Below are 16,274 nucleotides of genomic sequence, written 5' to 3' on the forward strand. Positions count from 1 at the left end.
AAATTCTTAATTGTATTCTCATGCTTCAAAGGAATAAACCCCTCCAACCCAGATTCTGTGAAGGAAAACCCTTCCATTGAAAAAACACCACCCCCACCCAAAACCAATAACCAAATCGGATTTGATTCTGCACATTATTTCCTGTTGAATTTTCTTTAACTGTGCAAACTAAGATTACTGGTTTAATAATGGACATGCAGGTAAGCACCTCCGGTAAAAGGAGATATTTGTTTGCAAAGATTTTTAACATTAACTGCTTTATTGGAAGAATTGCTTGTGTGTTACATGTATGTGCTATGTATGGTATTTTCAAACATTAGCATTTTATTCAGAATAAGCTTTTTTGCATGAGAAAATCAGTGATATTTAAACTAGTGCTTCGGAGGTTTATTTGCCTGTCTTTTGCATTGTGTTATCTTTAGCTGCCTCTTAAGATAATGGGCATGATGCTTCTTAAATGCCTTTCAAATGGGGGGGGGCGGTGGGGAGGGATAGATTTTGGAAAAATCATTTGTCCTGCTTGCTAGCAAAATCATCATTATGCATTTTCTTCTATATCTTAACATGTTACTTGGAGGTTTCTTAGATTTTACCACCTGTGAGTTTCAGCCTCCTACCCCTTTTGCTATGACTCCCCGTGAGTTCTTTTCCAGTAAAATATATATTGGACTGATTTATGTGTATTGCCCAATCCATTTGAAAGTAGGTAGGTTGTATTGCATCTGACCTTTTCTTGCATGGTGGAATTGATCCATTCATTTCAAGATTTCACTTTTTCCTCCCACAGTAGTAATAGTGGCTATACTGTGCTTTTAGTTACTAATCTTTTCATTTTTCCCTTTTGATCTGGCATATAGCTGTTTGATTATCTCCAATTTGTCCTGTATTATATTTTCCTTGTACATAGTTTTCATGTCTCCCTCATTAGACTGGGAATTCACTGAGAACAGGGACTGTTTTTTTCCTTCTCCCTTTCTTTGTATTCTCAGCCTTTGGCACAGTGCCTGGCACATAGTAGATGCATAATAAATGCTTAACTGATTGACTGACTGATAACCAGGTGCTTATTTATAAACTTTTTAAAAAATTAGATTATGGCTTTTATAGCCTAAATATTAAAACCTCTAGATTTGGATCATGTTTGTTTTTTCCCTTCCATTCCAGCTTCGGGGCAAATATTCCCTCATTTTTCTTTTACATTCACCAGAAATAGTGCTGCATTTGAGATGCTTGGATATCTCATCAGGTTAAGTTCTAGAAAAAGTCAAGAACCAGCCAGATTTCTTTGTGGGTCTTTGTTCCTTTGGCCTTACATGTCTGATTTCTTTTGCAGTTGCTGATGATTCCTTTGATCATGTCAGTACTCTATGTCTGGGCCCAGCTGAACAGAGAAATGATTGTATCATTTTGGTTTGGAACACGATTTAAGGTACATTCTCCAAAGTAGGAATTCATCTTCCTTCACCCCTCTGGGTGGAGGGCTCTTCTCAGCCTTCTTTTTATCAGCTCTGAGATCCAGTTTCTGGCTCCTCCAGAAGAGGTCACTGCAGAGCAATATACTACAGGCAGCTCCAGGGGCTGAGTTTTTATTTATTTAGTCTACTTAAAAAGACTAACCTTGTCTGAACTCCTGTGCTATTTTAATATGGGTAACACCTGTTGGAACAAAAGGTGGTGGGTGCTTTACCTCACAAAAAGGTCAATTTGTCTGAAAGTAGAGGTCTGTTTTTTGGGTTTTTTTGGATTGAAGTCAAGTAGGAGGAAATGCTTCATTATTTAAAATCCTATTTTTGAGCTTTTCCCATCTCCTGTTCTCATTTCATCTGAGTATAGTTGTGTGAGTTTCAGGCCTAACATGGAATGAATGAATGAATGAATGAATGATTAGAATGGGTAGACTTCGTTTCTCTCCAGCTATGTGATAGAACCATTCAAGCCCCAACAATGGGGCTTGAATTCTACAGTCAAAGAAACTGAGGACCCAGAGTTGCTAAGTGACTTCCAGCTAGTTCATGGTAGAAATGGTTTGTTTTAGGCCAGTGAACAACATCTCCATTGAAAAGTACAAGGCGTACCGTAAACAACACCTACAAGCCAAGAGATGAAGGGGGCCTTCCAAGACGGAGACAGTATGGGCCAGTAAAGTGTCAGAAACTGGCGCTCTGGTGCCAGCTTTTCTGGCCTCTGATATTCTGGGACAGGATGAGTCACTTCACCATTCTGACGCTAGGTCTCAAATAATGCCTGTCCCAGGCCGCTGCTTCACAGGGTGCTTATAATGAACAAATGAAAGGTGCTTTTTGCACTTTCTTTCGCTCCCTTTCTCCCCAATTAACAACAACAACAACAACAACAACAACAAACATGAGGTTTAAAAGTCATGTACGTATATATATGAGCCTGTGTCAAGATCATGCACATAGATGATCTTGCCAGTATATGGTCTTAGTTTCCATTATGTGAAAAGTTTAGAATTGATTGTTGTGCTCACAAAGGGCTTTGTAACTCATCTCTTTGCATATATTTATTCCTAGGCCTGTTACTTGCCTTGGGTCATTCTTGTATTCAACTATATTATTGGAGGATCGTAAGTATTATATTTTGTTTGTTTCTTTGGGGACTTAGTGACCTTTTCTCTCCTTTACTCTCCCTTTAGTCTTTATAAATATTAAAATAGAGAACACTAGCTTGGAATGTTCTGCCATTCCTTTCCCCTCCTCCTCCCCCCCTCTCTCCTTCCTCTCCCCCCTCTCCCCCCAGTGGTCTAGCCAAATGGGACTACTTTTGATGTTCCCTTTACACAATACTCCATCTCCTCTTTGTGCCTTTGCAGAGGGCGTACCCCATGCCTGGAATTCTCTGCCTCTTAGGTGCTTTTCAAGGCTTTGCTCAGGTGTCACCTTCTCCACAAAGCCATTCTTACCTACTTCCCCACCCAGCCAGTTGTCAGGACACTCCCCGCTGAAGTTGCCTTTTATCTTCTTTTTCGGTATTTTGTACTTTCTCATCTGTGTGCAGTACTATTCCTCATAATCGAGTGTAAACTTCTTGAAGTCAGGGTCTGTTTCCCCTTAGGCCAGAAAAATATTGGACACAGAGTTTGAACCAAAGTGAATAGTTGTGACTAATGGCCTTGGAAGAGTTTCAAATAACAGGCTTCTGCAGGGTTACATTCTCCTTGCCCCTCACTGAATTTCCTTATAAGAGAATAGACTCCATGGAATTCTTATGTGGTCCCCAGAGCTTGGTCATTTCATGGGTCACAGGGTAGGACATTATTGCTGATACCCCAAGGGAGCATAGTTGATAGAGCACTGCTGGCCTTGGAGTCAGAAGTCCTGCATTTAGGTCCTGCTTCAAACACTTGGCTAGCTCTGTGATCCTGGGCAGGTCACAACCTCCCCCAGCCTCGATTTCCTTTTCTGTAGAATGGGAGTAATAATAATAATACTTTGCATCACAGGGTTGTTGTGAGGATCAAACAAGATGACATATGTAAAATGCTAGTAGCCTTGTTATTGTCCTCTTTATCATTGTTTGTAAAGAATCAAAGTTTCTCATTGTTTTCAAAATTCCTGTAGAATAATGTGGCTTTTATTTTGCAGGGTTATCAATGAGCTGATAGGAAATCTCGTTGGACATCTATACTACTTCTTAATGTTCAAATACCCAATGGATTTGGGAGGAAGAACTTTTCTGAGTACACCTCAGTGTCTGTGAGTGTTTTTTTTTTTTTACCATTTTAATTGTCACCACCTATCTTTCACCAATCCTGCCAACCTCTCTGTGAGCTAATAGGATAGGAATTAACTTCCGCAGGGAGAAATCTGAGGTGTAGACAGTAAATGACTTGAGAAGGCCTGCAGGATTAGCGGGAAAGCCAAGCGTGATTAAGGACAGGTCTCTGAATTCCTGGGCTACTCTTCTGATCCTTCTCTAGGTTTGTAAATGGCTAGACCATTGACCCATAAAACCCTATTCCCAAAGAAGTTGGGGGAAAATACCTCCTGTCTAAGAAAGTGACTGAATTTAGGGACAGCTCCCCTAGAAAGAGGGTTGGCATTATCTATGTCTTATTCCATATTTACATAATACCACAGAGTCATCAACCTCCACAACTGGAAAGCAAGCCTCTAGCCCTATCTCCTCAGTTTATGAATAAGGAAACTAAAAGAGTTTGAGCAATTTGCCCGAGGTCACAGGGCTAATAGTTCACAAAGATGGCTGTTTGATTAGCATTCCAACATTGTGTCCCCTCTAAATCTATGGAATACCTGCCATTTGGAGATCTGGGAGGGCTGCTATTAACATGGAAATTTCTTCAGGCCACCGGCTTCCAACTTGGCTTTTTACCTCGATTTCTGAACACCTGAGGGAGTGATTGGCCCAGTACCTTGAGTAGCTGTAGAGAGTGTCCAGAAGCACATCCCTAACACCTTTCTCTCTCCATGATATCATACCTGACTTATACTATGGAAATCACATTAGAGCCAGAGGTGAGGCTGGGATTGAGACGGTTCTTGACTGGATTTAGGCTTATTGTGATTTGGAAGTCTGTGGAACCTGTTTGAATTTAAACTAATCACTATTTCCTTAATATCATTCCTGTTGAAAAATGTATTTTATTTTCTAAATGCCATCTGATGAATGAACTTTTACCATTCATCCTGTTTGTAAGGGGTTGCCTCTGTTGTGAATCCTTGAATGGGAATATTGTCAGGTAATTCTGGTGGTCAGGCCATACTGGAGGAGGCAGTGTGACCCCAGGAAGACTTTTTCTCTTTCTCAGAGATCTAAAGAGATACTAAATACAAGGAGCAGTAGCTCCCTTCAGACTTGGAGGGGAGAAGTAGAAGTCAGAAACCCAAAGGTGAAAATCCAGATTAAAGGGAAGTGAGAAAGAGTGTGTCAAGGGAATTATTTCATGCTTTTAATCTCTACCCCCAAATCTTACTAGCTCAAGCTCCTCAGCGGTGTGTCATCTGTCTGCCCCAATTCTCTCCTGGTTAGCAGAAACACATAATAACAGCAGCATTAGTTAGTCCGAAGAGGCTCCGAAAGGTCCAGCTAGGCTGCTGGGATGTTGTGGCCCCCATAGGGGTGGAAACATGCTGATAGCATCATTGTGTACATCTTCTTCCTGCTCCAAAATCCTGACAGTCAGTTGATCCGTAAGCATTTATAAGGGCTTATGTGCCAGGAACTATGCTAAGCCCTAGGCATACATATCTGTAGCCCTTGAGTTTGGGAAAGCCCCAGTTCGTGCTCAGGGGAAGAGCATGGTACTTAATCAACCTGTATAATCTTGGGTAAGTCACGTCACTTCTGAGTCTGTTTCCTCATTTGAAGGGCGTGGATTGAGGGGGACTGTTTAAGTTCTGTTCCAGCTCTCAGGTTTTGGTCCTGTGAGCTCTGGTGTGATCCTTGTTGACTAGAAAGGAGACAAAAAGAAAATTTTATCATAAATTCAGGCATAAGAATGGGGAAGGAGTCAGAGGGTTCTCTGCTCTTGACTCTGCTCTTCTGTTAGGTGATTCCCTTTGTGGTAAATATTATTTGTGGTAAAGATTAATATCAGAAATTTTAGCTGAATCATTTGAGAGATTGCGCATGCTACTGAAGCAGCTTTTGAAGGACCGCCCCTTTTGAAAGGAAAACTCGAACTCAAGGAACTTCCAGGACACGAACTTAAAAAGTGAGGGTGGGAACAGAAGTTGGGGCTCTCTGGCTGCTAAATTTATCCGTGGCGGCCACTCGGGTGAGAGGAGTTGGGAAATATGTGGTTGGTGTTCAGCTTTGGGTGTGCTGGTTCTCGGCCTGGTGGACAGTTTGGGAGTCGGTGAGTTTTATAAAGGAATAGACTAAGCTTAGATCTAAGATTATTCACTTGTATTTCTCCTTCCTTATTTCCCTAATTGGTTTCAGCTCTTGTTGTCTAATTAATTCCCAAGCAATAATAAAAAAACTGATCCATCACAGATTAAAGCTCAGTGGCTCCCTTTTCTTATTAAACTGTGATATATATATATATATATATATATATATATATATATATATATATATATATATATATATATGAAAGTTAAAGGGGGGAGATTAATGCTCCGTATATCCAATTTGACTCCCACACCTTTAACCTCTCTGTGCCTAAATTCCCTAGTTTGTAAAATGAGGGGGCTGGGCTCAGTGGTTCAGAAGGCTAATTCAGTGATTTCCTCTGAGTATCTGCTGAAAGGAGCAAAAGCCCATTAAGAATGGGTCAGCCACAGAACCATCTGATGCCCAAGCCTGGCAGGCAGTCGTGTCTGATCTCACGTCCGAAACACAAAAACGTTTTGAAATCCTGATGACTTGTCTCTAGATTGTGCTTTTTACTTTTTAACCCATGTTCTCATCCTGTCCATTTGGCTGATTTGCTGTCCTGATTCCCATAAGTGACAAGTGAGGAAGAGCCCTGACAGGTTAGGAAAAGCCTTGGCTGTGTTATTTGTGCGTAGGGGGTTTGTGGTCAGGAGATGGGGGGGAGGGGGGTATAGAGGCACAAAAGGGACCTAGTTCTCCTTTGAACTCTGTTGCTTCTAGTCTATGAACACAAATGACAAACCTGCTTTTTAAAAGATCATAGGACACACCAGCTGAATAACAGATTTTCATCTCTGGTTCACATCTCTGCTTGTGCAAGATCATTCTGTTAACAAAATCAGCTACAGTTTGGTTTGTCTTCAAGCAGATTATAGCTTCTTCTACCCATTTCCGACCTTCCCCCCCCCCCCCCCAGCTGTCATAGATCCTGGGGCGCCAAATGGAAGAGTGTGCATTAGGTCGTGTGATTTGTAGTACACCACAGGGTAGACAGTTCTGTGATTTCTAATAGCACCCCAGCCCCAGTTTTCTCTTGGAGCTTCTTGGCTGGTAGAAGCCTTTTTGCTAAATTGTGTAAGACGATCAGATTACAAAATGTAACTTAAAATATGTTCCCTGCAAAAGCAATAAATGCTTCAAAATTACCATAAATTTTTGTTGATTATGTATAATTGGGTGTCTTTTTATACTAATTACTTGCATTTAATTTCCCCGTAATATGTTTGAGCCATGGAAACAGCTTAAGTATTGTCTTACAGGAGCAAAGCAAAATTGCCCTTAGTGTGGTGTCTTTTTTTTTGGTATGAATATTGTTATGTTAGAACCAGTCATCATAATGTTGAATAACAGGCATTGAAAATGTACTTTAATTTAATATTCAACATTTATTTGTTTAAAGGGGGGAAATGCCAGTGTTCAAATGCTAAGATGTGGCAGTGTTTTTGGCATTCCCTTTTCAAGTGGAATCCCAGAGGGAGTAATGTTAGATATGCTCCTTTAGTTACTTTTTTCTCCGATGAAGAGTGGTTCATTGTGCTTCTCAAGAAAGAAAACAGTGCAGCAAGAGAGGATATTCATGTCAGGGGAAATAACATCATACATTTCATTGAGAAGACCGAGCATGGTTTTACCAGCATCAAGAGAGTTGGAAGGGGTTCCAGTGGCTGTCTAGTCCAACTTGTACCTCTATGACATTTCTGACCAGTGGTCATTTACCCTGCATTTGAAAACCTCAAGTGAAGGGGCAGCCACACACCTCCTTGGGCTACTTTTGGACAGTTGTAATTGTAAGGAAGTTCTTCCTGTCTCATGCATTGCTCCTGGTTCTTCCTTCTGAGTCTCCATAAAATAAGTCTAAACCTTATTCCACATGAGAGCCCTTTGACCACATGAAGACAGTTCTCATAACCACTCTCTGCACCAAGTCTTACCTTTTCCAGGCTGAACATCCCCAATTGGTATTCTCTAACTTGTCAAGATGTCTGACTGTGGTATTCTAGATGTGGGCAGACCAATACATAAAGTAATTAACTGTATCTGTCCTATCACCTCCTCCTATTATGGATGCTATGCCCCTTTCTCAGTGCTTCCTGGAATCACATTGGCTTTTTTGGCTGGCATATCGCACTATTGACTTATTTTGAATTTGCAGTCCACTAAAACCCCCAGGTATTCTTCAGAGAAGCCACTGTTTAGTGATATCTCCCTGGTCTTTACTTATGAACTAACTTGGTATTTTTGAGCCTAAGTGTAGTCTGTTGTTAATATTAATAATAATAGTATATCACTATTGACATTTTCAGCTTAGATTGAGCCCAACAGTCTTGGTTTGTGGAGACCTCTGTTTTTGACAGTTAACGATGATGTTAGATATCCTTCCCCCTTTTGTGTCACCTGCAGGTTTGATATGGATGCCATTTGAATGATCAAAGTGCTAAATAGCATGGGGTCCAGCACATGTTGTGCCCCTGGGCACTATGCTTGAGACTTCTGAACAAGTCAACATCACCCCTTAAAAAATGGCTACTCTTTGGCTTCAGTTATGCCACCTGAATTCACCATATCGTGATTTAACTCCTCCACTTCATCAAATTGTCCATGAGAAGAGCGTGATTGGTCAGCCACTCCATACATGTACTATTTTGGTACTTTTCAACCATTGTGCTGTGGTCAAATCAGGAATTATTTATTGAGTACTGATTAAGTGACCAAATTGGATTAAAAAAGTAGGGGTCAGGGTCTTCAAGGAACCTATGATTTGGGGCGGGGGGGGGGGGGGAACAAAACACATATGAACGCACAGGAGTACATAGGATCAGCAGGTAATAAAACAGCCAGGTTGTCTGGTGCCAGACAACAATAAAGGGAATAGGAGTTCAGAGAGAAGGGAATGCTCAACGTGGGCTGGAGTAATTGGTGAAAGCTTTGTCATGGAGGGGTTGGCTTTGGAGCAAGGCCTCAAAGGATGGGGAGAATTTGGCAGTGTAAAGAGGAGAGGGCTCCTGGGGGCCGTACCCTTTCCTATACCATGGATGAGCTAGATTCCACTCAGGATATGGCTCTATATATTTAATAGCTTTTTTATTAAGTAACGTTCCTATAGCTTGAAGCGGCCTCAGCTCTCTGCTCTGTTTCTCCCTCCAGACCTTGAAAAAATATTTTGAACATAATAGCTCAAATCTAAGCACACGTATACAGCTGTTTCCTCACTATGCCGGACTGGAAAACATAAGAAATGGCCTTCTAGTACAGCGACATCTCAGCTGGGAAGTAGCAGACCTCTTCTGAAATTGATGCTCAGGAATGATTTAAATCTCATCATTTACTCTCTTGGTTTCTGTTTTATTTTGTACACATGGTAAACATTTAATTAGTGCCTAAAAGTACAGAGTCCTGTGCTAGGTGCACCTCTTCAGGAGTATTGGCCTCCAGCTGGAAAGGCCCTGTGAGGTCTGCCCATTTGTGGAGGGCTCTGGGTGGCAGGCAGGTGCATTGGAACTCCACCCAGTAGGCATGAAGAAGCACTGGCAGATTTTTGTGCATCTCTAAAATACAAGGACTGAAGACTATATTATGAAGAGAAACAAAAAACATTCTTTTTGTCGGGGAACAACAGCTGCAATGATGTAATTGAAGTTTATAAAAAACCCTTCCCTAAATGCAGTAGTAATATACTTCCTAATACTTCGTGGGAAATAGGTTGCCTTGGAAGTGTTTGTGAGGAAACTGCTGCATAAGTATGAGTTGTTATTGTTATATTCTGAAACTGAGGAATGCTCCCTCAGTAAGAATTTCTCTTTTGATGGTGTGAATTGAAGGCTTCAGTTATGTGGAAGTTCACATATCTTTTTTCCCTTCCTCCCTCCTCTCCTTCCCTCTCCATTCCTTCTCTGTCCCAGGTACCGCTGGCTTCCCAGTAGGAGAGGAAACGTGTCCGGATTCGGTGTTCCGCCTGCGAGCATGAGGCGAGCTGCAGAACATCAGCTTGGCGGAGGTGGTCGACACAACTGGGGCCAGGGCTTCCGACTAGGAGATCAGTGAAAAGCTCAGCAGTGTTCAGCAAACAGGGATACTGTGCAGTTAAGGATTCTTCCTGGTGGGGGTTGTGCTTAAGACCTGTGTTCTATCTAATGCTGGTGGACCTGGCCCATGCAGAATGTCATTTTTGGGGTACGAGAAAAATTGTTAAAAGTCCCGAAGAGAAATGTTAAATTTCCCTCCAAATTAGTGATCACACTTTACTCTTTACTACTCTGAAGAAAGAAACATCCACTCTGCATCTTTCAAAACCAGCTGCTGTTTCTGTGTCTTCTCTTCCCCCTCCCCCTTTTCTGAACAGCGGGTACTCTGGTCCAAGTCTGAATATCTCTGTAGATTTTTGTTTCTGTGGCTGTGTAACTAAAATGTTGTCAAAAGACTGATTATGAGGGAACCCCCCCCACTCCTCTTCCCCCCCCCCCCCAAATGCCATCACCTTTCGAAATTTAGAGACGGTCATACATTTAGTGATGCTGCCTTTATGGTGAGCTCTGTTACATTCTGATGTTGACTCTTGGGGTCCGTTTGGGTGCCAGGAGCTATTGTGGAAGAACAGTTTTCCTTGCCTTTGATGGCAGAAAGGAGGAGAGGGCATCAGAACTTGAGAAAGAAGATGGGAGAAGATTGGCCGAGAATGGAAGAAGAGAGAAGGACAGAAGCTGGCTTTGGCCTGACTCAGCATGTCGGGTGTTGGAAGAGGCCAGACGCTGACCTCTCTGCAGGTGCTCTTGCAGAGCTGCAGCCAGACCTCACCTGTGACCATTTGCCACACTTCTCCAGATATTTTTATGTTTCATTTGCCATTTTATTGAGTCATGGAGCCATGCAGACTTGTATTAGGATTAGCAACCTTGTCCATCGTGGACTAGGAATGGGAAGAGTGTTGCTTGCCAGATCCCGCCCTCCCCCTTTTTTGAAAAACAAAACAAAACATGTGAATTGATCCCAAACTGCATTACACATTAAAAGTTAAATATTTTTAAAGTGAACACAAGAAGGTCCAAATGGATTGCAAACACACTTTGGGTTATCAGGAGTATTTAGACTTGTTTCTGTTTTTGTTATTCTGAGACATGAATGTATAACTTCTGTGAATCAAAACAATATGGAGATCTCCTTTTTTCTAAGTGGGTTATTTTTTTTTTTCCCATCAGGGCAAGGTTTGTCACCAAATAAAGCTTTTGAAGCCTACAGTGTTTCACACAACTAAATGTTTCTTTTTTCAGCATATGTTTTTAGTCTCAAGTCAGCTGACTTTGCCAAGATGTACTTCGTAGTTCCACAGATTTGAGCCAGGATGAACTGGCTTTGAAAGCTCTCTGTCACCATTCTGGGTCCTAGTGTGGCATTTGGTTTTTCCATACACAGGCATATACAAGGATCAGGGATGGGTATGTGTGTTGTTAGGGCTTTGTTGGTGGAAAAATAGTTGCTTATTTTCAACACCAAATTTACAACTGCTTTCTTAACACCTGCCTCCCCGCTCTGATTTTATTTACATTTCTTAAGAAGTTAGGCAGAGAGCACCTGAAATTTGTTGTCATAATTTTCTGCTGTTGGCCATAAATAAAGTTTACCTATACAGTTTTAGAAGCCATTATTCCTATTATGTTTTATCTTTCCTACCACTGGTCTTGGGCATCCCTGGAGTAGTCTTTGATACTGGTTCGATACTTCCTTTTTAAACTGGGGCCTGATAGTGAGCTTAGTGCCAGCTGTTTAAAGATCAACGGCAGCGGTTTCTAAGACTTCACAAGTGACCTGTACTGTGTTCATCATAACATTCTCTCTTAAACACTTCTAAGAAGATACAGTTGATTGAGCTTGTCAGGGTCCCTTGTTATGCTTGAAGCTGGAATGATCTTAACTAAAAGTGCTCCTTACACATGTTCAGCTCACTAAAACCTATGATGACAGTGGAATCTCTTTGCTTTTGTATAGAGGATATCTTTTTGGGTAATCATTTTGTTGGCATAAAGATGATCAATTCAATTTTACAACTTGAAGGTCATCTCTATGTCATCGTAAGTTTCCTTAAATCTTTTGTACTGTGACTTTCATAGTACCATCTTCTAGGATGGGGCTCGTGAAACTGCGGTCATGGGTTTGAGTCTCCTGGGCTTATTATTAACCTCATACCCTGTACACCCTATTATTTCAGACTGTACTCCTAGCCTCAGCCATTTGCGAGGGGGTCCAGTAAGGGCTTATGGGTAATTCACAGCCACCCATTCCCAAACATTTTACTGACAGGAAAGCAACAGCCTCACTTATGTTGATGAATGACTGCCTTTGACAGCACATGCTCAGTAGTATATCCAAAACAGTTAAGTGGCAATGCCTTAAGCAATAATAAATGTCTAAGGCTTAATAAATGTTGACTGACTGACTAAAGCAGCTGTCTTCCTATGCGTGTTTTAGTTTTTGAGGACAGTGAAGACTGGTACTTGAAATATAGTGTTTTCCTTTATCACAAGGTGTTACATACAGTCTTCAATTTACATACTTTATATAGCAGTGGTTCTTGGGCGTGTTTAATTTGTAGACTCGTGAAAGAGCAGCACCTCCCCTTCCAACCTTTTCTGTTTGCCGTGACAAAATCCACCAGAATTCATGGGAAAATGAAATATTTTTTCAGCATGAACCTGGGGGCATGTCTACTTCATAAATGTGGTACCTACTTAATGACTGTTGAGCCCCAGTGTGTGGGAGACATGCTTCTTTCCAGCAAGGTCCTCATGGCCATATAGAAGATTAAGATAGGCACACAAATAACCAATAAAACAGGGCAGCAGGGATATCCTGTAGAAGTGGATACCTTGTATTTCAGAAGAGGCTGAGGTCATTTGTAACCTGGGGAATCAGAAGGTGTTGGGGAGGAGAGGGGCTGTTACAACTAGGTATTTTAAGATAAGCAGCTTTTTGATAGGCAGAGATTGGGAGCAGGTAGGGATCTCTGTGGCATGTGAGAATTAAATGCATGCATTTCAGAAATGCAAGTATACACATAAGTCAAGCCGCAGGTGTCCTACTATAGACCCCAATATACAGGAGAGTATATTGACTAAAGCCTGTGTACTTGTGTATGCTTATGGCATCAGTGGAGAGTGGAGTGTTAAAAAGGTAAGCAGAGGGGCAGCTAGGTGGCGCAGTGGATAAAGCACCAGCCCTGGATTCAGGAGGACTTGAGTTCAAATCTGGCCTCAGACCCTTGACACTAGCTGTGTCACCCTGGGCAAGTCACTTAACCCCAATTACCTCACCATAAAAAAAAAAAAAAGGTAAGCAGAACTGGAATTCTAATTCTCCCCAGAATTTTTCACTGACCTAATGGCAGCCAGACTCTTGGTGTTAGTGAAAGACCACAGTGTGATATTAACTGAGGTTATTGTGTGGAATGTGTCTCTTTTTATTATTATTATTTTTTTTTTAGTGAGGCAATTGGGGTTAAGTGACTTGCCCAGGGTCACACAGCTAGTAAGTGTTAAGTGTCTGAGGCCGGATTTGAACTCAGGTACTCCTGACTCCAGGGCCGGTGCTCTATCCACTGTGCCACCTAACTGCCCCTAAATGTGTCTTTTTTTAGGATGAAACAAGTTCCCATCTTCCTCAGGGGTTTGTCCCTCTGTACCAGTGAGAGGTCCTTGGAAACTTGGTTTTTGTTTAGGGTATGAGATCTGTTGAATTATGGAAAAGAAAGGATTTATTCAGGAGGAGGGCCTGAGAGATGCTTGTTGGACCTGCCGATTAAGCATAGTCCAAGAGCACTTGACTCTTGGCCCAAAGATTTGACTTCAATACCCGTCTTTTATACTTAACCATTTATGTGTAATGTCTCTGGGACTCATAATAATGCTCCCTCCTTTGTGGGCTTGTGAGGAAAGCTTTTTGGCAATTGTAATATTCCCTAAAAATGTGAGCTAACTTTCAAGTATCAGAGACTCTCGAGAGTCTAGTATTAGGAAGATCCATTGAAGCAGCACAATAATAGTAATTAAAAACCCATGAAGTGAGACTTAAAATCACTTCAGCAGTAGCAGGCTCTGCAGAGAGATTTCCATGTCAAGAAAGAACATTGAATTTGGAGCCAGAGGAATTGGGTTCAAATCCTAGGCTTGCCACTTACTGCTTGGGTGACCGCAGGAAAGTGCCTTAACCTCTCTTGGCCTCGGTTTTGCCTCACCTATCAAATGAGGAGGCTGGATCAGCTGAACCACTAAGATTCCTCCTGGCCTTCGATCTAGGTTGATGATCCCATGCCATAAAGCTGAACTGAATGATCTCTTTGGTTTTTTCACCTCAGATTTTGTGATTACTGTCCCTCCTTTGCTCTGATTTGATAATAGTTAATAGCCAAATGAATACAAATATTTAGAATCCCTGACACTTGTTAATTGCCTTGTTATCTGCATTGCTTTAAATACTTTTAGTCTGCTATTGAAGAGATTTAGTTTGCTGTTCCCTGTAGGTAAGGCCAAGATGTGTTTTAATCAGAGCAGCAAAAATAATGTCAGCTGCGATTTTGGGGGCAGTCAGAATAAATGGCAATGGAAAATAACCGCTCAGCAAGTTTTGCACAAAAGTTTTAACAGGAGTTGGAAAGTTCTGTGATTCTGTCAGGATAAAACCAAGGCCAAACAGGATAATTTTCAAGTCACTTGACAAATTAGACCTTTTGCTACCCTTGAAGAAAAGCTGTTCACTTCTATCATATGAGAGCTAGAGGGGACCTCAAAAATCATGTAGGCCAATACCCCTGTTCTACCATTTTGTTTCTGTAATATCATCCATATGGGTACTCCCTCCAGTGGTGTAGATTATACCTTTTCATCCATATACCTTTGTGTTCTTTCGTGTATTATAGTATCTACAGTACGTCAACTGAACATGTCGGGGCATTTTTTGGGTCTTCGTTGGGATAGTACAGATGGACTACATAGGCTGACCATTAGTGGTGCCTCATTTATACTACATGACTGGCTTGCCTTCCTTTCTGGTCATACATATCTATGAACATATACACTGTTACACACAGCTCTTTGTTAATGATATTCTGAACTTCATAAATCAGAAACAATCTTTTGTTCTTTTAAAACAAATTTTATATAATAACATGCCTATTTGGTCTTGTTTGTGTGTGTGTGTGCGCATGCATGCAGGCGTGCAGGGCAATGAGGGTTAAGTGACTTGCCCAGCATCACACAGCTAGTAAGTGTCAAGTGTCTGAGTCCTAGATTTGAACTCAGGTCCTCCTGAATCCAGGCTGGTGCTTTATCCATTGTGCCACCTAGCTGCCCCCAGAAGCATAATCTTTCAAAAGAATTTGGTCTTCCTAACCATCCATACAGAGGGGAACCCTCCCGACATTTTTACAAAGAAGTAAACATCCAGAGATGGAAAATGATGTTCAAGCTTACAAAACTAATGACTGGCAAATCTGGAGCTGAACCCAGATCTCTTTCCATGATCTTATGCTGCCATTTTGCAAATAATACCCAGGAGTCTGGCATGAATGCCATTATTCATTGATACTGCTGAAGATAGGCTGGTAAAAACAAGTACGTGTAGGGGCAGCTAGGTGGCACAGTGGATAAAGCACCGGCCCTGGAGTCAGGAGTACCTGAGTTCAAATCCAGCCTCAGACACTTAACACTTACTAGCTGTGTGACCCTGGGCAAGTCACTTAACCCCAATTGCCTCACTAAACAAAACAAAACAAAAAAAAAAACCAAGTACGTGTGGTCTAGAAGTTCCCATTCTATTCAACAGCAATAGTCAGGGCAGCTACGTGGCGCAGTGGATAGAATACCGGCCTTGGATTCAGGAGGACCTGAGTTCAAATTCAACCTCAGACACTTAACACTTACTAGCTGTGTGACCCTGGGCAAGTCACTTAACCCCAATTGCTTCACCAAAAAAACAAAAAACAAAACAAAAACAACAGTGATAGGCAATTGACTTTGTCTAAGGATGCTGAAATTTAAAGTGTGTTGATTCCTTTTCCTCCCCACCATGGAGCAGTATCTCCTTTGCCCTCCACCCCTCAAATCCCCACTTTCTCCCAGGATCCAAAATGACTAGTTTTGGCTCTGCAACTGTAGTATTAGTTGCCTTCATTACAATTGAAGTTCCATGCACATTTTCCCCAAATATCCTCTTTTCTAGTGAAACTGGATTTCTCAGAAGAGTCAAGTGTGGCTTACACTTGATTGCCTTTTAAAATCTGATCTGATTCCACATGACAGACCTACGGAGAATAGCCTCAGTGCAAGGAGGTTATTAACAGTGGGATTACTGGCTTTCTTAACTTGTCATTTCAAATACAACATTGGACTCTGCTTATTTTAAGAAAATGTATCTGCTGGCGTTAGCTT

The 16,274-nt window shown here is 41.6% G+C and overlaps 1 protein-coding gene across 2 annotated transcripts in view; it reads left to right on the plus strand.

Moving 5' to 3' along the window:
• The window catches only part of DERL1 (derlin 1), a 35,199-nt gene extending 23,702 nt beyond the window's left edge, over positions 1-11,497 (plus strand). For both annotated transcript variants that reach the window (XM_043973703.1, XM_043973712.1), the window contains exons 4-8: positions 174-200; positions 1,334-1,429; positions 2,535-2,587; positions 3,606-3,716; positions 9,762-11,497. In XM_043973703.1, the coding sequence (XP_043829638.1) occupies positions 174-200; positions 1,334-1,429; positions 2,535-2,587; positions 3,606-3,716; positions 9,762-9,903 (429 nt within the window). In that variant the 3' untranslated portion in view covers positions 9,904-11,497. The remainder of the gene's footprint in view (positions 1-173; positions 201-1,333; positions 1,430-2,534; positions 2,588-3,605; positions 3,717-9,761) is intronic.
• The last annotated feature ends 4,777 nt before the right edge of the window (positions 11,498-16,274 follow it).

This window comes from Dromiciops gliroides, chromosome 1, assembly GCF_019393635.1.
Source record: "Dromiciops gliroides isolate mDroGli1 chromosome 1, mDroGli1.pri, whole genome shotgun sequence".
NCBI lineage: Eukaryota > Metazoa > Chordata > Mammalia > Microbiotheria > Microbiotheriidae > Dromiciops > Dromiciops gliroides.